Genomic DNA, 26,152 nt, shown 5'->3' on the forward strand with positions numbered 1-26,152 from the left:
AAAAGACTATGAGCTATGCTGCATGAAAGTAAGGCAGCACCCTCCCGTGTGGGGTGGACACCATCCCTACCTAAAAGACCAGGCTGTAGCCAGTTATCTATAAAGCCCACATGATTTTCTGCACACCACTTGGACATCCAGCGGTTCAGCGAAGAAAGCCTGCTGTAAGCTTCATCACCACGCCTCATTGGGATGGGGCCAGAGCAGATTACCTCCTCGGACAGCGTCTGGGCCTGTTTAATCACCTCTTTAATATTAGCCTTAGTTACTTCAGACTGCCGCAGACGAATATCATTGGCCCCTACATGAATTACTACCCTCGAATATCTCCTATTCCCTAACCTGAGGTTGCCACTAATGTCCGGTGCTCTGGCTCCCGGTAAACAAGTAACTGTTGCCGCTGGTGCCCCTAAAGGAGTAGCTAATTTCACGTGTCGGACGATAGAGTCTCCTATCACAAGAGTACCTTTAACAGGCTCCTCAGTTGGTGCTTCACTGAGCGGGGCAAACCTGTTTGACACGTGAACTGGGGGAGCGTGGTGTTTAGGTGGGCTGGCTGTGGCCTTTGCGGTAGCATTAGCCTTAGCCTTTCGACTATGCCGCCGAGACGTTACCCATTCGCCCCGCTGTGAGGGCTCTAAGGCCGGAGTCGAGGGGGTACTAACTCTCCCTGAGACACCCGGGGCTGCTAACAGTGAATCCTGCTGTCTATCCCTTATTAAACCCCGGACGTGCAGCTCTAACTTATTCACCTTATCCACCAAGGTGCTAACTATCTCACACTTAGTACAAATACCACTATTGTTACCAGTATCGGTGGATAAGGGATCTAAGCTATACATGCCACACTCTAAACAGGTGTAAACCTGAGCAGAAGCCATGGAGAAAAAAGCACTCACCTTGTTTCAGTTGAAATTAGAAACTTACACAAACAAACTGCAGCAGCAAACAGCTAATCCAGCAAACCTGAGGAAAAAGTCTATAAAAGTAGACTGAGAGTGGATTAATAGGTGTGTAGAGCAAAGAGGAAGCAAGCTAAAAGTGGATTAGTAAGTGTGAAGAGAGTAAAAGAGACGAAAACAGAGAAAAGTGTAGAAGCTGAAGATTAAAGCAAGCTTTCAGCAGCAGAGCAGCACAGCAGCAGACCAGCACAGCAGTAGACCAGAGTAGCAGGCAGCAGAGCAGGCAGCAGAGCAGGGAGCAGAGCCCCGGCACTTCAAACGTCAACTTTCTCACTGATTCTTCAACATTGTTCTCAAGAATCTGCTGATATTTAATGGAATCCATGAGAACCTCAACTTTAACAAGATTCCCAGTACCTGCACTGATCACACAGCCCCACAGCATGATGAACCACCACCAGATTTTACTGTGGGAAGCAGTAAAGTGTTTGTCTTGGAATGCTTTGTTCTTTTTCCGCCATGCATAAATAACCGCCTTCCAAATAAATCAAGTTTAGTTATATCAGTCCACAGAACCTTATTCCAAAATGAAGATGGCTTGTTCATATGTGCTTTAGCTTTAGCATACCTCAAGTGACTCTGTTTGTGGCGTGTGCTAAGAAAAGGCTTCTTCTGCATTTCTCTCCCATACAGCCTCTCCTTGTGTAAAGTGCACTGAATATCTGAACGATGCACAGTAACTCCATCTGCAGTAAGATGATGTTGTAGGTGTAGGTGGAGCTCTGGAGGTCTGTAGGTTGACTATGACTGTTCTCACCATCCTTCTCCTCTGATTATCTGTAATTTTTCTTGTTCTGTCACTTCGGGTCTTAACTAAAACTGTACCCGTGGTTCTTCTATTTCCTCACTCTGTTCCTCACAGTGGAAACTGACAGCTGAAATCTCTAAGATTTTGAGCTTTTTGTATTTTTCCCCTGAACCATCATGATGTTGATCTTTGATTTTAGGTCATTTTGTTTTGAGGCTCCATGTTGCCACTCTTCAGAGAAGATGCAAAGAGGAGGAAAACTTGCAGTTGTCCACCTTAACCCTTTCTCATACTTGGATTCACCTGTGTGAATGTAGGCCAAGGGTCAATGAGCTCTCCAAACAAATTTTGTGTTCCAATAATCAGTGCTAAAGGTATTCAAATCAATAAAACGAGTTCACGGATTTATGCGCCTGCCTTATTTAGTTTAAAGAATTATTGCACACTTTCTGTAAATCCTATAAACTTTATTTCACTTCTCAAATATCACTGTGTTCATCTGATATATGATATATTTAACTAAAATTGCTGATCCGAACAACCAATGATTTATAAAGGAAAATCATGAAAATTATCAAGGGTGCAAAAACTTTTTTATACCACTGTATTTCTGGCCCATCACTTTTGACATGTCAGTGTACTTCTTGACGAATGCCAAATGATTTACTTTTGACTGCATTGGTATAGTATAGGGGCTTTTATTAATGCATATTGTCAAGTAAATGTATTAAAATAACACAAGAAGCATATGTGTGAGTGGCTTGTAATCCACAAAGACATTGTGGTGTTATTGTTTTGTTCCTCTTGCTCTTGTCCAGTGTGCATCTGTGCTATACTAACTAACATCACCTGGGAAACACAAAGCATCCAGCTCCTCTTCAGCAGTGATGTTACTATGGAAACAGGTGCAACATCCTTCCATCCATCCATCCATCTCTCTGCTGACCTGGGCAGTAGTGAGTAAGTGTAAGGTAATGGGCTGCACTGAAAAGTTGTGTAAAATGTGTGTGTATATATACAGTATATGCACTGACTGAGCATAACATTATGACCACTTCCTTGTGTATATACTCATTTCCCATCTGTCAGCTCCATTGATCATGAATGTTTGCATATTTTACTATTCTCCTTTTACCCTGTTCTTTAATAATCAGGATCCACATGGTGTTGGTGTATGAAGTGTTAGTGTGTGCTGTTGGTACGGTGAGTGGATCAGATACAGCAGTGCTGCTGGAGTTCTTAAACACCTCAGTGTCACTGCTTGACTGAAAATAGTCTACCAGCAGTGTCCTGTGGCAGGGTCCTCTGGATACTGATGAAGGACTAGAGGACACAAAGAACATATTCAATGCAGGAGACCCCACTAGCATGTCTCACAACTTTGAGCTTTTAATAGGACATGGCAAAAGTCATGGGACATCCCAACTAACAGAGAACGTTATACGAATGTTTAGCAATGTTTTGAAAAACAAACAGATAAATTAGAAGCAATATTTTGGGTTGCATGATAAAGTTATTAGAAAGCTTCTCACATAACGTTCCCAGCTAGATTAATACTAACATTATGGAGATGTTTATGGGTAACATTCCCAAAACTAAATGCCTTAAATATTAGAAGCAGCATTATCATAATGTTTAAAATAATGTCAAATAAAAACTTTCCAAGAAAATCTAGCAAACTTAGATAAATTGAATGTTAAAAGGATGATAGGAGTAACATTCAGAAAATGTTCTATCAAGCAAAAAAGGCCCGGGACAATCTGTAAAAATATGTTTTTATGTCATTTTAGATATTTTCTTGTGGCAGCGTGTTGTGCCTCAGAACAGACTAACACATGCTAAAATCATTACATCTCAGGCTTTTTATGGGTTACCATATTTTTCGCACTATGAGGCGCACTTATAATCATTTAATTTTCCCAAAAATCTTCAGTGCGCTTCATAATCTGGTGCACCTTATTTTTTTATTCTACAAGTCAGGTAATAAGGAGCAGTAAAGCCACTCCGCTGAAGTACAGAGTTATACAGGAGTTTCAGTTTAGTTCTCCAGCACCAGCAGTATTAGCATTAGCCGCTATCTGTGGCTAAGCGCTAGCTCTTTCTCCATTCAGAGGTGAATATTATCAGCCTGTAGCCTGCTGCTAACCCTGGCTAGCATTTCTGGAGCAGCATTAGCATTAGCCCCTAAATGTTCTAAGCGCTAGCTCTTTGGTCGTTCAGAGGTAAGTATTATCGGCCTCTAGCCTGGAGCTATGCCCGGCTAGCTCTACTGGAGCATAATTAGCTTTACACACTAGCAGTTAGCTGTTAATGCTTCAGTGGAAATCTGAAAATCTAAGCTTACTGTTAATAAATGGAAGGGCTTTACTCACCCAAATAAACAGTTTTCAGGAGAGAAATGTGTGTGGGTTAACATCCAGCGCTTGTTTAACTTTTTTTTTTAATAATTCTAGTTTTGTTTACTTAGCTTAGCTTTACAGGTCTTGCCGCTGAGTGGATTAGCAGAAGCAGAACACCTCTGTTCCTTACTATTGTTGCATAAAATGTGCTTTATTATCCAGTACATTATCCAGTACACATTATCTATCTATTTTGTATATTCTATTTCTTTTATTGTATTCTTTTTTTATCTATATATCTATTAATAACAGCTCTTTGGGTGTAAAACTGGATCGTGAGATCACAATTTCGTTCCACCTCATGTACCACATGTGATGCGAATGACAATAAAATCTCCTTGAATCCTTGAATCCTTGAAATGAATAAAGATATACTTATAGTCAGGTATTGCTGTATTTATTGTTTTCATTGTTTTTGCCAATATATGCAATTTGCATTATGGAAACCACTTCATCAACAAAAGAAAGTAAGTGACAGTTAATTAGCTTCCATAAAAAATTCAATCATGCCTTATATCTCCTTGAATAAAGGTAACATAACCACACTCTGGCACTACAGTAGCTGCTCCAGCAGCGTACAGAGTTAGACTGGGTACTGTCATTCTGATTTCCCATGCAGAACAGAGATTCACTCTGAGCCCATATACAGTACAGTCAGCCCTGCACAAATCTGTTCCCCTGAAGGTGAATATAAAGCTCATGTGCAGACAGAATAGATGTGCCAGCATTAGAGGAGCTCATTTAGGTCTCCGTGCGATTGGGGGTGGGTGTGGGAGCTGGGGTGCTTTGTCCTTGAAATTAACGCTTTAGAACCGGGGGGCTTAGCTAACAGTGATTCAGTGCAGTGCCTTGTGTGCTTATTATTATATGGATATGGAGCGCCCATTAGAAACAACAGCAGCACGTCCACCACAGCTGTTCATTTTTCACGTTTAGGCCTGATTGACGGCTAAGGTCAGTGTGCTGCGAGGTACGTCATGCAGTTTTTGGGTTGAATAAAAGTGCTGCAGCCTTTTTAGCTGGTTACGTACCATTCGGTGGATTCAGTGGTCATCGCGCACATGCACTTTTTATGCGTGACGCCATGCAAGCGTATCGCTTGCATCTTGTGCAGCATTAGCATTGAGCTGCGCAAGTGAACAAGTGGTCATTTTCCACTCATTACGCTTGACTTATGGAAGGACTCGTTCCATGGGAAAACGCTGGGTCTTTCAGATGCATTCAATGACCTTACCTTGTCATTGCGCCGCTGCCTGTGGTTGCCTGGATACTATTTCCAATGGCAACAGTAGAAGCAGAGCACTGATAGCAGTAGAGGGAGAAAAAAGGGAGAATTCATTGGAGGACAGAGGAGACCGGAAGCCCATATAAGAGAGTGGAAGCACTCCAGCAGCTCCAGAAGTGCACAACTGCAGCTTTCTGTTCACTTAGCGACCTAGTATAACTTTTCAGTGTGTGATGATTAGGTAAAATAGCTAAGGCTAAGTTTACATTGCAAGTCACATTGCTCAAATCAGATTTTTTGCTCATATCGGATTTGGCTATCTAGACGGTTCACGTTCACGAATGTAAATGATCTGTATCTGTGTGTAATGTGAACAAATCTGTCCCTGAAATGCCTCACTTGCTGCACATTGATACCTGTATAAACGTCTCCTTATTTACCAACAACAAAAACCCTCATATTTGAGAGACAAGAGACTCATAGCTTTATAAAGGGAAATGGATGAGCTAGCAGCTCATATGTGGAGCATCTTCTGCTGGAGTGGAGAAAGCGCAAACAGCTGGTCTGAAGTTCATGGTCAGGTCGAGGAGGTGAAAAAAGGACAGGTGGTTTGCTTTTGCTGTTTTTGCAGCTATAGCTGCACAGCTGCACCAATAGATGTGATGTGTACGAGAGAGAAGCACGTAGCCCATGCAGAAAAGCAAAAAGATGCATGAATTCTGATTTGACCGTTCACATGCACGTCCCATGTCCATAGATCGGATATGTATCCGATTAAGGACCACATATGAAAGTGAATCAAAACTGATTTGGATCAATCGGATTTGGCACATTAATTCAATTTGTAGTTTGACAGTCATGACAACTCCACTGACAAGATCCAGTTGAGAACAACTGGTAATATATATATATATATATATATATAGTATATATATTTTTTTTCTGGTATTGTTCTCAATGACTGTAGAAAACATAGATAGAGTTGTTCTATAGAAATGAAGCCAAAAAAACATAGAATCTTTCTATGAAAAAAGACAGACTCATGTACTCATTTGATAAACCCGCCTTCTTCTCACAGAACAAGTGTTTCAGACTACCTGCATTGAGTTTTTACAGTGCAGCCTAATGTTGCATGTACACTGCTCTGTCACATTCATTTTCAATGAGGAAACATTGGTTCCATCAGACACAATGTGACAAAAAGTTGAGCCGAGACAAACTGTTAGCAAATGAGCTCATCTATGAACGCATCTACCTAATAGGCTTTTTTACTCAATAAACAACAGACAACATTTTCCTCAAATTCCAAATAAACATAGTGTCATTTAGAGCATTTATTTGCATAAAATGAGAAATGGCTGAAATAAGAAAAAAATGCAGAGCTTTTAGACCTCAAATAATGCAAAGAAAACAAGTTCACATTCATAAAGTTTTAAGAGTTCAGAAATCAATATTTGGTGGAATAATCCTGGTTTTTAATCACAGTGTTCATGCATCTTGGCATCATGTTCTCCTCCACCAGTCTTACACACTGCTTTTGTATAACTTTATGCCACTCCTCAGCTTGGTTTAATGGCTTGTAATCATCCATTTTCCTCTTGATTATATTCCAAAGGTTTTCAATTTGGGTTCTCATAATTTTTAGGTGGTCTCTTATTTTTTTCCAGAGCTGTATGTCACATTTAAACATTGAAAGAACGGTATTAATTCCCAGTCTAAGCGTTTGTGTCCATACTGCTGCATGACCTGTCTGCACTGACTGAACTTCCTGTAATAAGTCGGAAAGTCTAAACCATTTAGAAAATTGCTTTCACACTGCAGACGAACCGGACCATGGTTCAAAGCTTTATCCATGGGTTCAATGTTTTTTCAAATCAGATTTCAGTCACTTTCTTATGTGGTCCTAAACCGGATACATATCCACATATGAGCTGCTAAAGCATCTATTTCACCTTTATAAAGTCGTGTCTCAAATATGATGTTTTTTGTTGTTGGTAAAGAAGGCGACGTTTATACAGGTATCAATGTGCAGCATGTGAGGAGTTTCAGGGACAGATTTGTTCACATTACACACAGATACAGATCACTTACATTTGGGAATGTGAACCGTCAAGATAGCCAAACCCGATCTGAGGAAAAAAACGGATTTGAGCAATGTGGCTTGTAATGTGAACATAGCCTTAGTTACTTTTAAAATCAAGTAATCCATAAAGTAACTTTTTTTAAGTTTTTAAACTTAATTCTCTGCAAAGAGTCTGTGAGACAGCCAATCAGTTTTTAGTGTGGGCGGGCAGTGTTTTCCCCCCTCAGCGAGTGAGAGAAAGCAGATCATGGAGGAGGCAATATTAATAATTATTGTAATATGATATGAAATGGGGGGGGGGGGGGGGGGGTTGGGGGGTTGGGGGTGTGGTGGTAGGATAACCTCCCTGAAATCAACTTTTGCAACTTGGGATGTCTGCCATTGGCTATATTATATATTAAGCTAAAATTGCCAATTTGTACAACCAATGATTTATAAAGAAAAATCATAAAAAAATCATCAGGGGTGCCCAAACTTTTTCATACCACTGTCTGTACGGCAGAATCTGTGCGACTCCAGGTGCTACGGACCTGGGCTGATGACGGGGCCGTTGTCAAAGTCTTTATAGTAGCCAATATGTAGGTTATGTTATACCACATTGTTTTATTTCACTTTTGTCTCTAGAATCTTCCTGGTAGTACTATTACCAAGAGTGATTTCTACAAAATCACCTCACACACAGTTTACAATAGGTCTAAAATAGGTACTTTTCAAAGATGTTGTTGACCATCCATTTGTAAACTGTAATAACTGATACTTCCTCGCCCCTGACACACATGTTAGAGCTGAATCACTATTATACAATATAAGAATTAGGCAGAATTACGCTGAATTACAAGTGAGTGTGACCTTTTTCAGATCATTTGTAAAGTCATCATGTGGAGTGACTAACCTTTGAAATTTCCTTTTTTTCCTGAACAGATTTTTAATAAACGAAATGGAAGGTAGTCACACTTTTCTCTGTTCTTTTTTTTAGGGACCGTAAAAAACGGCGCCAGTTGAGCAGCGAGACATAGACTTATCTAACGGGTTCAAGTGCTTTTCAGCATGGTGCCAAATAAATGCTCTAAACAGAAGCTCCCCCAGGAAAGCTGCGGTGGATAATAGCACATTTGGAAAAGGAGATAATAGCACTCTTATCCCACGTTTAGAATGAGCCTTTACTTCTCGCTTTCAGCTCCGCCACACACCTTGCTTTTGTTGTTGGGAAATGTCAAAGGAGGCCTTTTCAGAGGAGGTGTTGGTGAGCTTTGAAAAAGAGAGGGTTCGTTTTGCAGACAGACCTGCGGCCTGCGTCAGCGCCGCACTAGAACTGCATGTTAATTATGATAACATGCAATTTAAAGGTAAGATTGCGGAGGAATGGAGCTGCAGCGTAAATGAAAGAGTGATTGGTTGTGGGTATTTTCTGGACGGAGCTTGACTCATAGCCTCTCCAGTGGAGGAACATTCAGCTTCTGATTCACATTCAGGGCTCAGTCTGAAAGTGCTCTGCTGATATTCTAACATTATTATACCCACTGAGCAGAAATGCACAGAACCCCAATGAATCACTCTTTACAAATGAGCACAAGGAGTTCTGCTTAGATGGCCGAATGTTTTACCTGTGTGAGTGTGAGAGTGTGTGTGTGAGTATGAGAGTGTGTGTGTGTGTGTGTGTGTGTGTGTGTGTGTGGTGTACACTCTTATGTACCCCATTTCAAATGTTCTCTGCACCAAACTGATGCTCATCTTTAATGCATTCTTTTATAAACACTGCCCCCATCTGGTTAGACTGCCTTACTGCAGCAGATGTGACTTTCACTCGTCATCTTTATGGACAAAAGTAGTGGGACACCTGCTTATTCCTTTTTTTTTTCTTTAAAACTCAGGTGTATTGAAATAGTTCATCCTGTATTTGTTGGAATAGCTGAAATAGCTTTTTCTACTGTTTAGGGAAGGTTTTCAACTACATTTAGGAGCATTACTGTAAGGATATGATTGCATTAAATTATGTTACGGTGTTTGAAAGATCACTAACCTGCCATAACCTTTTTATTGTATTTAATTTCCCTCCTGAAGGGTCTGCTTATAATAAATAATCAATAATCGGTGTGTGTTTATGTACCAGTAAATAGGCATGGCTCTAACTTTACTTAGATTTGATCAAGCTGTTTTTGCCACTGTGCCTTTATAAAATGATTTATGCAAATTAGCTATTTTATATAAAATCTACCCTGTATGGAGAGAACTGTGGTAAACTGAGATGCTGGTGCTGTCATCCCACTGTTTGCACATGCTGATTTCAGTTTGTAGGGTTCTGGATGGTGGAGTGGGTGGATACCAGTGTTTTAGGGTGCCCTCGTGTCTCTGTTACCTTCTGGCTCTCTGCTTTAAGTTAGGCTGTTATAGTCAGATAGCTTTCACGTATGTTTCACCTATGTTTATTTGTAGCTCCGCCTTCTTATTACCTGTCCCTAGGTGTTATGTCATTCAGGTTGCGTGTGATACTTTGTTTTCTTTCAGTCGTTTTGTACTCAGTGTTTCTTTGTTGTTAAGGATTTTGGTTTATTCTTTGTTTGTTTGTTTGCATTTCTTGTTTTCTATTAAATGTTACTTGCGCTTGTGTCCATCTCTACGTCCTCTCCTTGCTGCAATCATGTCAAAGGGTGGTCAGACAAAGCAAAGTCAATGCTGTTAAATAGCAGCAACAAAGAGATAATATACCAGAGGAGATTAACAGTTCAGAAGTCGGTTTCATAGCACAGGCAAAAATGAAGGTCGGCAATACAAAGCAAGGTCAAAATGAGAGAGTAACACAGGCAATGTAAAAAAAAGAAAAAAAAAAAAGCATTGTACGAGGATAAACCCTCAATACTCAGCAAATGACAGGTAGAACTGAGCCCCTTAAATAGGGCCTAACACAGCTGAATAGAACTAGTGATCTACTTCCTGGAGGTGTCGCATGCAGTGTCATGTGATCAAGAAAGGGTGTGATGTCAAGGTAAGTGCATTCTGGGTAATGTAGTTCAGAGACTGGCGATCAAAGGCAGAGCTGAGTGTGGGAGAGACAGGAGGGCCTAACACAGCTAATTAGAACTCAGGTGATCTACTTCCTGGAGGTGTCGCATGCAGTGTCATGTGATCGAGAATGGGTGTGATGTCAATGTATAGTGCATTTGGGTAATGTAGTCCAGAGACTCGAGATCGCAGGCAGAGCTGAGTGTGGGAGAGACAGCTGTGCTTTCAGCGTCATGTGACAATTGTGATATTGTGTTTGGTCAGAAAAAATATTTTGTTCTGAAAAAACTCCTTGTAACTATTTTGTAAATGCACAGACTGGTAGTGTTTCAATACTTACGTAAGTTCTGTGACATCCCAAAATTACTTATCACATAATTCTATAATTACTACCTGTATTTTAGGGAAAAAAGCATTTTTCCTATGAACAAAAGACATAGTGATAATGATTTTTTTTGTTTTTGATGGTTTGTAGATTGTCAGTGAGTGAATCAGCAGTCTTTAGTAATATACCCAGTTTTACCTTTTGCAAAAGAAAAAAATATATAAATAAATGAATCCATGTTGTGTAATTCTTTTCATGAAGGCCCTGCTCTTCCGTTTGCTCAGCCAGACTGCGGTAACAGGGCTGCTCAATTGATGATGATGATCATGGTGAAAATTAACTATGTCAAGGTCAACAGCTTCCGGAAAGTGTTGCACAGGCAGACTTTCATATACACACCGGATGACTCAGCACGGGCAACCACCAATAGAGCACCACACCAGGGAATATTACACACCTAAATCTTGAAGATTTATATTCAAGCATTACATAAAAAGCTTTCATGTTTAATAATAAACGTTACTACAAAGTCTAATAGAAGTAATTGTAATTGTAATAGAAATTATTTTTTTTTAATGTAAGTAAAACTTACATTTTAAAACTTCATTTTAAAATCAGTAGTTTCGCAGAATTTGGGTTGATTCCTGTTATTGATCTGTAATTATTAAGTGGAGTAGAGAGTGAACAGGCAGCTTCTCCAAGTGTCCTGTAGGAGTCTTCAAAGTCTTAAATAAAAATTCAGAATGTAAATTATTATTAAAAGTTATTTTACTGCAGAGAAAAAGGTTTTTGTATCATCTACACCTGTAGCCTGTATACAGGACAAGGGGTTAAAGGGGTTATATAATTATAAACTTTGTGAATAATCAGAGTTTACTGTTGTTCCCCTTATAAAAGAACATTTGGCATAACCAGTTTGTTAATGGGCCAATTCCAAATCCATACAACCGTTACATCACAGTTGTAACTGTTGTTTTATTTCTGCACCCAACATTTATTTAAACCCAGCCTAGGGCTCGAAGATATGACCCAAATGACCCAAATATATTCATTGTGATATATCTCTCAATATTGGATGATATGGTATATCAACATGAACAGTATAACACACTGACAGAACTGGACGATATGTAAAAAAAATACATATGACAATATTTTAAATACATTTGTACGATACAACATATTAATAGCCATTTTTACATAGACATTTTAAAAACTGCTATTCAGATTACTTTTTCATGTATAACACCAATAGGGGATCTAGGATTTTTCTGAGTAAGGGGACATTAATGGGCCACAATATATTGTTTGTATAGGGACCAAATATTATTTCACCAGTCACACCATGTTCAAACACTAGAATATTAGATTTAAAAACTTACACAGTAAAATCTATTAAGTTAATTTTGAGGGAAATATTTTACACAAGAAAAAAGTTTTTGTGGATTTTAGTGGATTTTGCTGCCAAACCTTTGCTGGAATAAAAGCTTCAGCTTATTTCTTTCTGATTGCAGGTATTTATATTTATATTTTTATGTTAATACATTAATACATTTTACATGTATTTTTTCTCTACATAGACAAAATTATTGACAGGACAGGGGCACTGCAGAGAGCCAATCAGATTTCAGCTGGGTCTATTGCCCCTCTGACACCGCCCCTAGAACCGTCAGTGGAAATCAGTGGAAATGATTTTTGTTAAATTTATATTGCACATCATCCAGTTAAACAGGAGTTTCCACACTCTCTGTAATAAAATGTGAAGTTGAAGTGTTCAGTCTTCTGTAGGCATTAAGAAATTCCTTGATATACTCATTTAAAACATATTGTCCAGTACATTTATCACAATATGATAAAATATCGTAATTTTGTTCACCTTTAAACTAGCCCATTAGAGAAAACGTAAAGACAGCACACAACAATTTTGCTAGACCAAGCTGTGCTAGGTTATTAATTTTGGTTGCTTTTACCAAAAAATAAACCTAGAATTAATCATTCTGATGATGATCCCTCCTTAAAAACATCAACAGGATGTTTCATTCTGAGGCAAAATAACACAACGGTAAATAGGCTTATAAAACCACATCTGACATTTTTCTAAATTCCAAAAGGAGTCTAATTCCTAGTATTTCTTCATCAAAAAGCTTTAAATAATGTATAAATTGTGTATATGGCTCATTCTGCATGCATTTAACCATTACGTTCTTCACACTGATCAAAAACAACTTATGAGATAATGTGTTGATGGTCACTCAGCCTGTATGCATTATGGTTTGACGCCATTGAGTTTTATAACAGACACCTGCAGAGTTAATTTCTGTAAATGTAGGCTACAGTGGATTGGGTGTATCTTTGTACAGTAAGTGCAATTATTCCTTCAGCCATTCACTCCATCCATTTGCCTGAAACTGTGTGTGTGTGTGTGTGTGTGTGTGTGTGTGTGTGTACTGTATGCATAAAAGTACCAACTTACCAACCCTTAAACTAAAGCAGATTTGGGTTGTGATTGTGTATATGCAGGGTCAGGGTCATTACTGAAGCGATTACACATTACAAGCCACATATTGCTCAAATCCGATTTTTTGCTCACATTTTGAAGGTTGACGTTCACAAATGTAAATGATCTGTATCTGTGTGTAATGTGAGCGAATCTGTCCCTGGAACGCCTCACTTGCTGCACATTGATACCTGTAAAGATTTCCTTCTTCACCAACAACAAAAAAACTCATATTTGAGAGACGACTCGTAGCTTTATAAAGGGAAATGGATGTGTTTGTTAGCAGCTCATATGTGGAGCATCTTTTGCTGGAGTGGAGAAACAGTAAACAGCTGGTCTGAAGTTCATGGTCAGGTCGAGGAGGTGAAAAAAAAGGCCAGGCGGTTTGCTTTTGCTGTTTTTGCAGCTACAGCTGCACCAAGAGATGTGTGGATACAAGAGAGGAGCATGTAGCGCATGCGGAAAAGCTTTAAAAAAGACACGTGAATTCCGATTTGACCGTTTACATTCATGTCGCATGTCCATAGATCAGATACGTATCAGATACGATAATCTAATTTGACACGTTTACACAGCCATGATAAAATCTGATCTGAGCCACATTGAGCCAAAAATCAGATTTGAGTGATTTCAGCCTGGTAATGTGAATGTAGCCTAACTGGTGTTAACTATGTCACTTGTGATAGTCTGCTACACTTGTTACTCCCCCCTCTCGTTATCTTCTCTGTGTAAAAGTAGCCCCTTTGTTTCAGTGTTCTTTGTCTGTTTTTGTGCATGTTTCTATGTAAGTTTACAATTAAAATTTTTTCATTTGTTTTTGTTGTGATGTCAAAACTTAGATTAAAACTGAATCGATTCATTTGATTTCAAAATGTTTTAAATCTTTTCATGCTTTTGGTACATGTGAACAGCTGATCTGAGATCAGAATTATTCCCCCTAAATGAAAATTGAAAAATCTGATTGTAGGTCTGTGTGTTGTCAACATGACAATTAAAAACATTGCCACACTTTACAAGAGAGGTGAAGCCTTGTCTTTTTTGTGGAGAAAAATCACAAGTTGCATTGCTTTATTATTTATTGCGCATAATTAAAAAAATATTAGCATTTGTAAAATAGAAGCATCTTGAAAAAGACCGAACTCTGATGTTTTTGATCTTTTTGAACTTGAAGATAAAAAGACAAACAAGTAAAGATCCTTATTGCCCACCAGATGTCACTGTGGTAGATGATGATTCAAATGAAATCTGAATTTCCTGAATTTTCTGAATCAGTTGGTTAATTTGATTTGATCTTTGAAAAGCCCCACTTTTGCCATCACTAGAGTTTTATCAGTTTGCTTTGTTAGTCCTTGGATACTTGGGTTGTCTTTCAGAGTTTGTTTTAGTTAGTTTTGCTCATTTAGTTCATAGTTTGTCTTGTTTTGTTTTCCTTTATTAAATATTGCAATTACGTCCACCTGTGCCTCTAAGCTCCATGACCATGACCGCTGGAGAATTTTTTTAATTTTAACTGTCCCCAGAATACATTAAAATTGTCAGAAAATGTCGAGATTTGCTCTTTGCACACAATTGCAAAGTGAAAAATGGGGGAAAATAAACTTGCTATCTTGCAGTGCATACCGTGCCTCAAATGGTTAAGTAAATATGCTTTTATTTGAATGCAAAAAAGGGGCTAAGGGAATAGTATGAGCACTCCTCACCATTTCACGAGTTTGGAAGCAAAGCGATAGAACAAAGCTTAAAAAGATCTTTCATGTTGATGTAACCTGTCTCCTAGGACATGAAACAAATCTTTGCTCCCTTGCCGTGCATAGCTCCGGGTTCTTTCACAGTTGCTCATTGTCATGTTTAATATTCATGTAGCCGAGGCCGGGAATGCAGCGGCGGCTTCGGCAGGCTCCTGGGGCAGGACAACCAGAGGAAAGGAAGGCTTCAGGTCTGCAGCTCTCTCCATTCTGACTGCAATCAAGGTGCTGAAGGTCACGGAGGAAATATGCGAGTCCCTGGAGAGAAGGAAGGAAGAGCGAGGTGAGTCATTATGAATCAGAGGAGTTAATGTCAGCCTTACTCACAGTGGGAGTGCAGGACAAATTACTTTATGCTTCATGGTTTGCTTTTCTAACTTCTTTGCATTTGTCTTGCTAGAAGTGAACAGAGGAAAACCGAGGAAGAAGGCCTGCTATAAATCAAAACATGTCATGTACAAATATGGTGAAAAATCTAGACCTTACCAGGCTGAAGTGACTCATATCTGATTTTTTGCTTAATGTGACTCAGATCTGATTTTTTCATGGCTATGTAAACGTGCCAAATCAGATTTTTTCAAATCAGATTTCAGTCACTTTCATATGTGGTCCTTAATCGGACACGTATCCGATCCATGGACATGCAACATGAATGTGAACATTTAAATCAGTCTTTTTGCTTTTTCTGCATGCGCTACGTGCTTCACTCTCGTACCCACACATTTCTTGGTGCAGCTAAGAGAAAAACAGCAAAAGCAAGCCGCCTGGCCTTTTTTTCCCTCCTTGACTTGAGCATATACTTCAGACCAGCTGTTCCCTCTCCACTCCAGCAAAAGATGCTCCACATATGAGCAACTAACGCATACATTTCCTGCATCTATTACCGTCTTCACCAACAACATAAAAACATAAAAACTCCTATTTGAAAGATGACTCATAGCTTTATAAAGGGAAATGGCTGCATTAGTAGCTCATATGTGGATGTATATCCCAATGTTTATACAGGTATCAATGTGCGCATGTGAGATGTTTCAGGGACAAATTTGTTCACATTACACACAGATACAGCTCACTTACATTTGTGAATGTGAACCCTCAAAATAGCCAAATCCGATCTGAGCAAAACATTGGATTTGAGCAATGTGGCTTGTAATGCGAACGTAGCCTTTGGCATAAATCACTTATCAGTCCCACTTCATCCATCTACAGTATTTACTGCCTCCAGCAGAGCTTGATCAGTTTTGTGTATTAGATTTGGGATGGAGGTTTAAACTAGCAGGATGGTAGATCTTGGTAGAGGCAGGATTGGTCACCTCTGCTGTGGATCTGTGGTGCTAATTCCTGGCTCTGGATATCTACCACCCTGCAGAGTTCAAATAGAACACAATGGCTCTAATATTTAGATAACCGAGGTGGTCTGTTTCACCTGAGTCACCTGTGTTAGGAGAGGGTTTGAGCCAAAGTCTGCAGGATGGTGGACCTCCAGGATCAAAACTGAGCTCTAGAACTGCTCTAGCTCAGGGGTCTCAAATCCTATCCGTTTCAAGACTAAGCAATTGATTAAACAAATTAATTTAAGTGTGCTGCTTGTTGTTTAAAATGAAAACATGTATTCACACTGGCCTTTTGCAGATAATATTGGACACCATTGGTCAAGATCCTCTAGAGCAATCAACCTTCATCCACCCTGCTCCAGGAGACAACAAGGGCTCCCTCAAGGGCCGTTTCTCAATCTGCATTCTTGTCTGCAGTTCTTGTGGACTCAGATTGCAGTTGGTCAAGTACAGTGCAAACACCTGAATGTGTTTTTGCTTTCTGACAATAGTGGGAAAATATTCTATTGGCTGACGAGACAAAGATGGAAGGTTTGGGTCAACTTTTTGGAAGGTTTGGGTCCCGTTTTTTTTTTCTTCAGAAAAAGAACTTCATACTGAACGTAAAACATAGTAGTGGTAGTGGTGGTGATAATCTGGAGCTGCTTTGGTGCTTCAGGGCCTGGACAACTTGCTGTAATAGATAGAAGCAGAAATCTTGCTGTTTACCAGACAATCCTGAAGGAGAATGTCTGGCCATTTGTTTGTGACTTAAAGCTCAGGTGTACTTGGCTTCTGCAGCAGGACAATGACCCAAAATCACACAAACAAGTCCACCTCAGAGTGCTGTGGCATGATCTTAAACAAGGCATTCATGCTGGAAAACCGTCCAATGTGTCTAAATTAAAACAATTCTGAAAAGAAGCATGGAACAAAATTCTCTCTGAGTTTCGTTACCTTGCGTTAAATAAAATAACTATTTGTCCACTGCCACACACCCTAATTTCACTTTGGCTGCTCATTTCCACTGAGATCTATGTAAACAACAGCGAGTGGAAATGGAGGAGCTACTGAACGTGATGTCATGTGATCGAGAAAGCCAAAAAAACTCACTGGTACTCCTATTTTTTCAATTGCAGTCCAGATAAAAGAGTTTTATCACTGAGTAGAAGTGTGAAATATCCCCCTCTAAGAAACTAATCCCGTAAGGATAGAGCTTAATTGGTCATGTAAAGTTTTTTTTTTTATTTTTATATAGGATATGTTTGTATTTGTCTAAGTATGATTTTAAAAAAAGCAAAAACAGGAGAAATCTGTAGGGGGCAAATAATTGTTGTTTTTGTTTTGCAGGTTTATAAGGATACAAAATATTTTATTATGTTAAGGATAAAAAATATTTTATTATGTATGACGTAAAAAGGCACAGAGATACAGTGTGACCCCAGGCCTGTAGGAGGTGGTAATAAACCAGAGTGCTGGCTGGCTGGAGTTTCTCCACTGTTTCCGGGAGCAGATCATACACAAGGACACACAGCACAGATCACACAGAGCTGTGGAGCTGAGGAGCAGCCATGGCGCGGTTTCTGAGGACTAGTATACGGGGCTATTATATGAGCCAGGTCCGGCTGAACTCTGATCAGGTACTGTGTTTAAACTGCTGCTGATTCAGCCTGATTATAACCGTATATAACCTCTGCGTGCTGCAGAAACACAGCGCTGTAGCTCAGACTGATCTCAGACCTGTTCTTCCGGGCCTGAATACTGCCCATACCAATCATTAATCAGGAGAAATACAGTTTAAATCATTTATAAATACGATTAACCCTCTTTTAACTCTATACTCTCAGCTCAGCTAGAACAGCTCTGTCCTTTAACCAGCAGGTCGAGGAAATGTTTGTATCTATTAATTTTTAATGTGTTTTCTTGGAAACCCTGGATAACTAACTTCTACAAGTTCAAAACCCAGCTAACAGAGAACGTTCTAAGAACGTTTAGCAACGTTTTGAAAAGATTCTAGTAAAGGTTAACCCTGTAACGGTACAGAAAAAAAACGTTGTGGAACATGTAACAAAAGAATGGATTGCATCATAAGTTTTAGTAACGTTTTGAAAAGATTACGATAATGGTTACCCCTGTAACGTTTGCATCACAATACCCAGCTAACAGAGAATGTTCTAAGAACATTTAGCAACGTTTTGAAAAGATTCCAGTAAACGGTTACGCCTGTAACGTTATAGAAATAACGTTCTGAAAACTTGTGGCTTAACAATGCTTTGCATCACAATACCCGGCTAACGGAGAACATTCTAAGAACGTTTAGCAACATTTTGAAAAGATTCCAGTAAAGGTTACGCCTCTAACGTTACAGAAATAACGTTCTGAAAACTTGTGACATAAGAATGGATTGCATCATAAGAACGTTTAGTAAAGTTTTTAAAAGATTCTAGTAAAGGTTACGCCTGTAACGTTACAGAATTAACGTTCTAGAAACCTGTGACAAGAATGGATGACAATACCCAGCTAACAGAGAACGTTCTAAGAACATTAAGCAACGTTTTGAAAGGATTCCAGTAAAGGTTACACCTGTAACATTACATAAATAACATTCTGGGAACGTTGTGAAAATGTGTGGCTTAACAATGGTTTGCATCACAATTCCCAGCTAACAGAGAATGTTCTAATAACGTTTAGCAAAGTTTTGAAAAGATTCCAGGAAAAGTTGCACTTGTAACATTACATAAATAAAGTTCTGGATACGTGTGACATAAGAATTGTTTGCATCGAAATACTCAGCTGACAGAGAACGTTTGAAAAGCTTCCAGTAAAGTTTAGGCCGTTTTGGAAACATGTGACATAAGAATGATTTGCATCACAATATTCAATTAACAGAGAACGTTTTAAGAACGTCTAGCAACGTTTTAAAAATATTCCGATAAAGGTTACGCCTGTAAGGTTGCAGAAATAACATTCTGGAAAGATGTGACATAACAATGATTTGCATGCTTGGTGATATGACAAAACATTATAATGTAATTAAAAGAATGCACTACTTCTACAAAGAAAAACGTATTTTATGTAAATGTAGCAGTTTTTTTACATTAAGTGGAAACAAAAAAACAATCTAAACTATCAAAAAAAACTTCTCACAAAAAAAATCTACTGTAGCATATTTAGTGCATGCATATATGATACCAGACAAAAAAATGGACCTTCTCATTCACTGTATTTTTATTTTTATTTTTTTTTATTTAAGTAATTTTCTACCTACATTGAAATTAATATGCATGAAATCGATTAAAGGACACATGTGGAATTATGTAGTAAAAAAAAAGTGTTAGTTCTCTACCTGATCCAATCCCCTGATCTAAACCTGATGAACTGAGATTGGGGTGATTTGAGGTGATTTAATTGGGATAAGCTGGAGCTTCAGAGCGTGAAGCAGCAACTATTGTTCAGCACCGATGTAGGAATTCTTCAATACACAGATTTATAACTTAAAGAGAGACTACGCACCAATTTCAACCAACTGAATGCCAACAATAAAATAAGATATATTTTGAGAATTTTTATCTATTTTTTTTTATTATTATTTATTATTTTATTTTTTTTTTAATTTTTGGGTCAGTGTCAGCCAATTGTTGTGTTGCAGACAGTGTCGCTTTACCCTTTTCCAGCGTACAGTAAATGTCAGCAAGAATCGGTTTGAAGTATTGAAGTATATATATATATCCTTACTTTCTTTTTTCCTTTATAGTTGATACAAATACGCTAATAATGTAGTGTAATTGATGTGTTTGTTTAATAGGGCTGCAACTGATGATTATTTTGGTAGTCAACTAACCTGATTATTTTTATTTTATTTTATTAGTCAACAATTATTACTGCCATATTCTTCATCTCTTAAAACAATAGAGACAGCTGGACATGAGATTTAAAAGGCAATTAAAAGTCAAAGACTAGATGATGTTCAAACGTGGAAACTACTAATATTTAGTGAGAAAATATTCAATCTGTTGTGTTTAATTCAAGTTTATTAATTGAGTATTGTATTGACAAATCATTATAGCCCTATTGTTTAATGATTCTAATACTACAGTTTTAATACTACAATCTAATGGGAGGGGGATGAGTACCAGCAGTTCTTCTCTTTTTAGTCACAGTTATGTGTAAAGCTGCTTTGTGGCAACCTCAGTTGTAAGAAGTGCTATAGAAGAAATAAATTTGATTGGATTTGATGAGAGCGAGCGAAGGACCGAGCGAGCGAGTGACTGAGTGTGTATGTGTGTGTGTGTGTGTGTGTGTGTGAGCGTGTTTGTGAGCGAGAGTGCAGAATGGCTGTTGAGATGGGTGGCATGTTTTCCAGCTAGGCTAAAGTTCAGTCTTGGCTGGGTTGGGTGTGTATATGTGTCTCTGTGTGTGTCAGTGATTATTCTCCATCCCTTTTTTTTCTGAGAGGCTGGCTGCCCTCCACATTTTAGTGCTTTTCCTGCTTAACCACACCCTCTTTTTCTCAGCAAACGGCTGTTAAAGAGCTGATTGGTTGAACCAGGTGTGTTCGGAGCAGGGAACACAATACACAGTGCAGGACAGGGGGCCTCCAGGACCAGGGTTGAGAAATGCACTGTAATGTATTGTGTGGACAGAAGTATTGGGACACATGTTCATTCACTGTTTCTTCTGAAATCAAGGATTTAAAAATATTTTTTTCCTGCTTTTGTTGAAGTAACTACTACTCTACAGTCTCTACTGTCCAGAAAAGGCTTTCTACTAGGGGGCGATATGGCTCTAAAATAATATCACGATATTTCAGGGTATTTTTGTGATAACGATATACTTGGCGATATAGAAAAACAGAAAAATATTTTAATAATTTTAGGAATATAGTAGAATAGTATAACGGTATAATTATGGTGGCAAAATAAATAATATAGCATAAAATAATATAATAAAAAAATATTACAGAATATTTAGTGCATGCATATAAACTGCAAACGAAAAAACAATTATACAATAAATACATTTAAAGCTTTGCAGTAAATAAGACTACTTTCAAGACAGAACATCCCTATTATTTTAGCACAATATGGATTTTTAATATCATGATCTTTCTGTGTCACGATCAATATATTGTATACGATACAATATTGCCCACCCCTACTTTGTACTACATTTTGAAGCATTTCTGTGAGGATTTGATTTAATTCAGGGATAAAAGTGTTTAAGTTAGGTCAGGATCATTCCAAATAATTGACAGTATTTATCTACAGGAACTAGACCAGCTGTGTGTGTGTGCATTTGTACATGTATGTCAGTTATGGATGCAACTTAAAGTAACTAAATTAATTTATTAGAATGGATGTCCACAAACATTTGGACATACAGTACCAGTCAGTAAGTTTGGAAACACCTTTTTAGTATTTTTTTTAATTGGATTTATTTTCTACCTTGTATATTAATATTAAAGGTATATAAAAACTATTAAAGGGCACATATGGAATTAGGGGGAAAAAATATGAATTGATGACCCACTCCCCTGATCTAAACCTCTGATGAACTGAGATAGTGATTTGAGGTGATTTAATTGGGATGAGCTGGAGCTTCACAGCGTAAAAAAAAAAGCAACAGCTATTGTTCAGCACCTCCAGAAACTCCTTCAAGACGCTGAGAAAACTATTCCAGATGACTCTCCCTCATGAAGACACTGAGATTAAAATCTTACCAAGAGTGTGCAGCTCTGTCCTCAAGAATAAATGTAATACTTAGAAGAATCTAAAGTATAAAACATATTCTTTCTTTCTTTCTAGCTTGGAGAGTTGGGGAAAGGAGCTGGTAAAGGTGGAGGAGCCGGAGGGTCTATAAGGGAAGCTGGTGGAGCTTTTGGAAAGAAGCAGGCAGCTGAAGAAGAGCGGTACTTCAAGTAAGTGACACTTGAGCTCTGAGGAGGATCAGTAGCCCTGCAGCTATTAAATTACCCCAGCACACTGATCTCTGTAACCTGCACCACTGTGGAGTGCATTATTAGTATCATACAGACATGTTGGATCAATGACTTCTGTTACAATCTGGTGAAAAGCTCAGTTAGTGATGTGCCTTTTCATATTGTATGCAATAATATGGCCGAATAAAATGTAATAATAATTTGGTGTAGTAGTGTGTTCTTGAGAAATGTATTGAGAACATTATTTTAGGGTCATATCTCCCATCCCTAGTTTCATGTCCAGTAGAAGCTAAAGAATGCTGCACTGTTTGTGGGATAAGTTTGTGTGGTGAGTCCTCGGTTGAATGTGGATGTGACTTCAGCCCAAGTTTGTCTTATCTGTTCACACAATCATTACTATCCTCACCCACTGTGCTGTTGTCCACTGTGGGAGGAAATGCCTTCTATCACATGCCTGCCTACCCCACACAACTTCAGAAATGGAATATACCATCCATCCCCACCTGCTTTCATACCTTACTCCAACTTCCATAATTCATGTGTTCTTGCCATGAGCACACTGGCCATTGTTTAATCTCACTTATGAGATAACACCGTACAGCTTATACAGGTGTGGGTGTGCCCACGCTGTTTCCTGAGGTATCTCCAATGTAGGAAAACGGCCTTTTTGGAAAGTTTGTGTTGCATAATAAACAACTCCTTAATATATTGACTTCTTTTTATATGAGGATTCTATACCGCATTTTTTTTTTTTGCATTATAAGTCTCACTTAAAATCCTTTAATTTTCCTAAAAATCGTCAGTGCGATTCTTCCGTCTAGCACTGCTAGAACAGCGTTATAATTAGCCACTAACCATGCTAATCGCTAGTTTGTTTACTGTGTTAAAACAAGCTACGTGGGATGAGCTACTAGCTGTTATTGCCCTGGTTACTGAAACTCTCAGGGTTCCTCAGTGTAGTGCTGTTGGGTGGCATATACTGTTAGCTGCTAATGCTAATGCTGCTGCACCCAGCCTTAGTGGAAATCTGTAAATCTAAGCTTACTGTAAATAAACAGAAGCGCTTTATTCAACCAAATAAACAGTTTTCAAGAGAGAAATCTGTATAGATTAACATGCATCACTTGTTTGTGTGTTAATGTTTTTTTTATTTATTTAATTATTTTAATTAGTTGTGTTTACTTAGCTTAGCTTTACTTAGTTATCGATGTGCCTTGTAGTGCTAAAAATACAGTAACAAACACAGCTATGGAAAGAGACGTGGAAAATGTTCTACATACTAATGTTTAAGTAAGAGTGTTCTTACTTATTTATTTTATATTTTTAAAAGAAATGCATTTGGCTCAGCAAGCTGATAAAAATATGAAACAGGAACTTTTTAAAAAGACAATCAGCTGATTTGTGGTGAGGCTTCTGGATTTTAGAACATTGTACTGTAAGGTAAAAATGCTCCATACAAAGTTTCACTTTCAACTATAATATCCTTTCTATTATAATGGAGGTTATATGATGGTTTGTGCTGCTGGGTGTTATTCTTTATATGGTACATTTTTGCAAGATCTTGTGCTTTTGTATTTAAAGGATTTGGCCTTTAACAAAAATACTTTACCATACCATAAGTTTTCCAATCTTTACATAAAAGGAAGTAAAATGTATTTACCTTAATTGATAAGCAAGAGCTTTGTATTTTCAGTTTCATACTTCAATTAAAAAAATACATGAAAAATGAATTAGCCTATTTTTTTTAAACCTTTTTTTTTAATTACTTTTTTCTGCAGGCAGAAGGAGAAGGAGCAGATGGCCGCTCTAAAGAATCACCACAAGGAGGAGATCGAGCACCATAAAAAAGAGATTGAGCGTCTTCAGCGTGAGATCGACCGCCACAAGGGCAAGATCAGAAAACTCAACCATGACGACTGAGCTGTGCCACCACAGCACTCCTGCGTATCACTCGGTTTCTGCCAAAATTCACTCAATGCCTGTTCCCACGAGCAGCTCCCTCTTACTAATTTCTTGTGGTAAATGGAGTTTATGGAATCATTAATAAAGAATATAAAGAGTTTTCAAAAAGGTGTCAAGACTGCCTGTGTCTTCTCTTTACACTGCAGGGCTGTTTAATTTGATAACCTGTCGCTGTAAACTTTTATTAGTATTTTTTTACTATGCACATGAATGTATAATTTAATTGTATATTTAAATGGCTAAAAACACACTCCGGAGTATGTGAATAGGTGAAAAACATGCTACAACTACAGTGGTATAAAAAGTTTGTGCATCCCTGATAATTTTGTAAAGAAGAATAGTCTAAAATGCCTTCAACCAGAAGCCAGACTCTCATTGGAAGCTATAGGAAGAGTTTAGAGGCTGTTATTTCTGCAAAAGGAGGATCTACTAAATATTAATTAATTTTACTTCTCAAATATTACTGTGTTCGTCTGTTATATGATATATGTAACTGAAACTGCAGATCTGAAAAAACAATGATTTACAAAGGAAAATCATGAAAATTATCTTTTTTTTTTTTTTTTTTTAATTATAAGGGGTGCAGGTGAGCATCCACAACATTTTAGGAACTAAGAATTAACATTAACATTCTAGGAACAGAAGGGAAGCATTTAACCAATAAAGTGACTAGAACATTAATATGGAGGACAAACTCTGGATGTTTTTTTAACATCTTGACCATTCCAGTACAACCTAAATAATCAGAACTGTCAACAATTTAACCATTTAAAGTGTTCAGGCAACACTTCTAGAACACAGATGTAGAGAGCATTACACTAGTGTGAACATGTTCTGAACACATGAATTAAATACTAGATCTATACATAAAAGCAGAAAATTAACACAGCAGTTAAAACTTGAAGAAAAGATTCTAAAAAACTGAAATGGTGAGACAAAAAATATTTTAATGGCTTGAGAGTAGCGTGAATAGACAGAAAACAGCTAAAATACTGAATATAGACCAGGTTATTCCATCAAGGGATTTTTTCTTCCCTGATGAACACGGCCATATTCCAAGATGACAATATCAGGATTCATGGTGCTGGAATTGTGAAAGAGTGATTCAGGGAGCATGAGATCATCATTTTCACACATGGATTGAGAGAGTTCACCACAGAATCCAGAATCTTTGGGATGTGCTGGATGGAGAAGACTTTGTGCAGCGGTTGGTCAGACTCTACCATCATCAATGCTGCTGTAAGATCTTGGTGAAAAATGAATCCAGCAACACTGGAATTAAATAAATTGCAGAAGCTTATTGAAACAATGCCACAGCGAATTTGTGCTGATGACTTTATTTTTTATATATAATATTCCAGAGCAGTGTAATTAGATTACAACAAACATTAAAATAATTAAAAAGGGAATTCAAAAAAATGAAATATGCACATGTAGAAACCACTTTTAAAAGGGAAGAGGAATTTATTTAATATTTAAATGGAAAGAGAGCATTCTACAACATTAAAATGGGTAAATGAGGGATGAGGAGCCTTAAAATATTTACAGTACTGTTCCCACAGTAAGAAAAAAACATTAATCAGCTGCTTACTACATTTATTTGATTTAATACTAAATTTGGTATCAATATTCAGATATGGGTCTGGGCTCTTTTATGGGTTAATTTATTTACAGCAAAATATAAGTATATATTTATTGTCAGAGAATATTTAAACAGGAGAGAAACATTTAACCGATAAAGTGACTAGAACATTAATATGGAGGACAAACTCCAGATGTTTTTTAACATCTTGACCATTCCAGTACAACCTAAATAATCAGAACTGTCAACAATTTAACCATTTGAAGTGTTCAGGCAACACTTCTAGAACACACAGATGTAGAGAGCATTAAATACTAGAACTATAAATAAAAGCAGAAAATTAACACTACAATTAAAACTTGAAGAAAAGATT

The 26,152-nt window shown here is 37.9% G+C and overlaps 1 protein-coding gene across 1 annotated transcript; it reads left to right on the forward strand.

The window, feature by feature from the left end:
- Positions 1 to 17,779: 17,779 nt before the first annotated feature.
- Positions 17,780 to 24,307, forward strand: atp5if1a (ATP synthase inhibitory factor subunit 1a). Its single transcript, XM_007239844.4, has 3 exons — positions 17,780 to 17,937; positions 22,102 to 22,214; positions 24,014 to 24,307. The coding sequence occupies exons 1-3, from the start codon at positions 17,869 to 17,871 to the stop codon at positions 24,153 to 24,155; spliced, it is 324 nt and encodes a 107-aa protein (XP_007239906.1). The 5' UTR covers positions 17,780 to 17,868; the 3' UTR covers positions 24,156 to 24,307.
- The last annotated feature ends 1,845 nt before the right edge of the window (positions 24,308 to 26,152 follow it).

The sequence above is a fragment of the Astyanax mexicanus genome, chromosome 2 (genome assembly GCF_023375975.1).
Source record: "Astyanax mexicanus isolate ESR-SI-001 chromosome 2, AstMex3_surface, whole genome shotgun sequence".
Taxonomy (NCBI): domain Eukaryota; kingdom Metazoa; phylum Chordata; class Actinopteri; order Characiformes; family Acestrorhamphidae; genus Astyanax; species Astyanax mexicanus.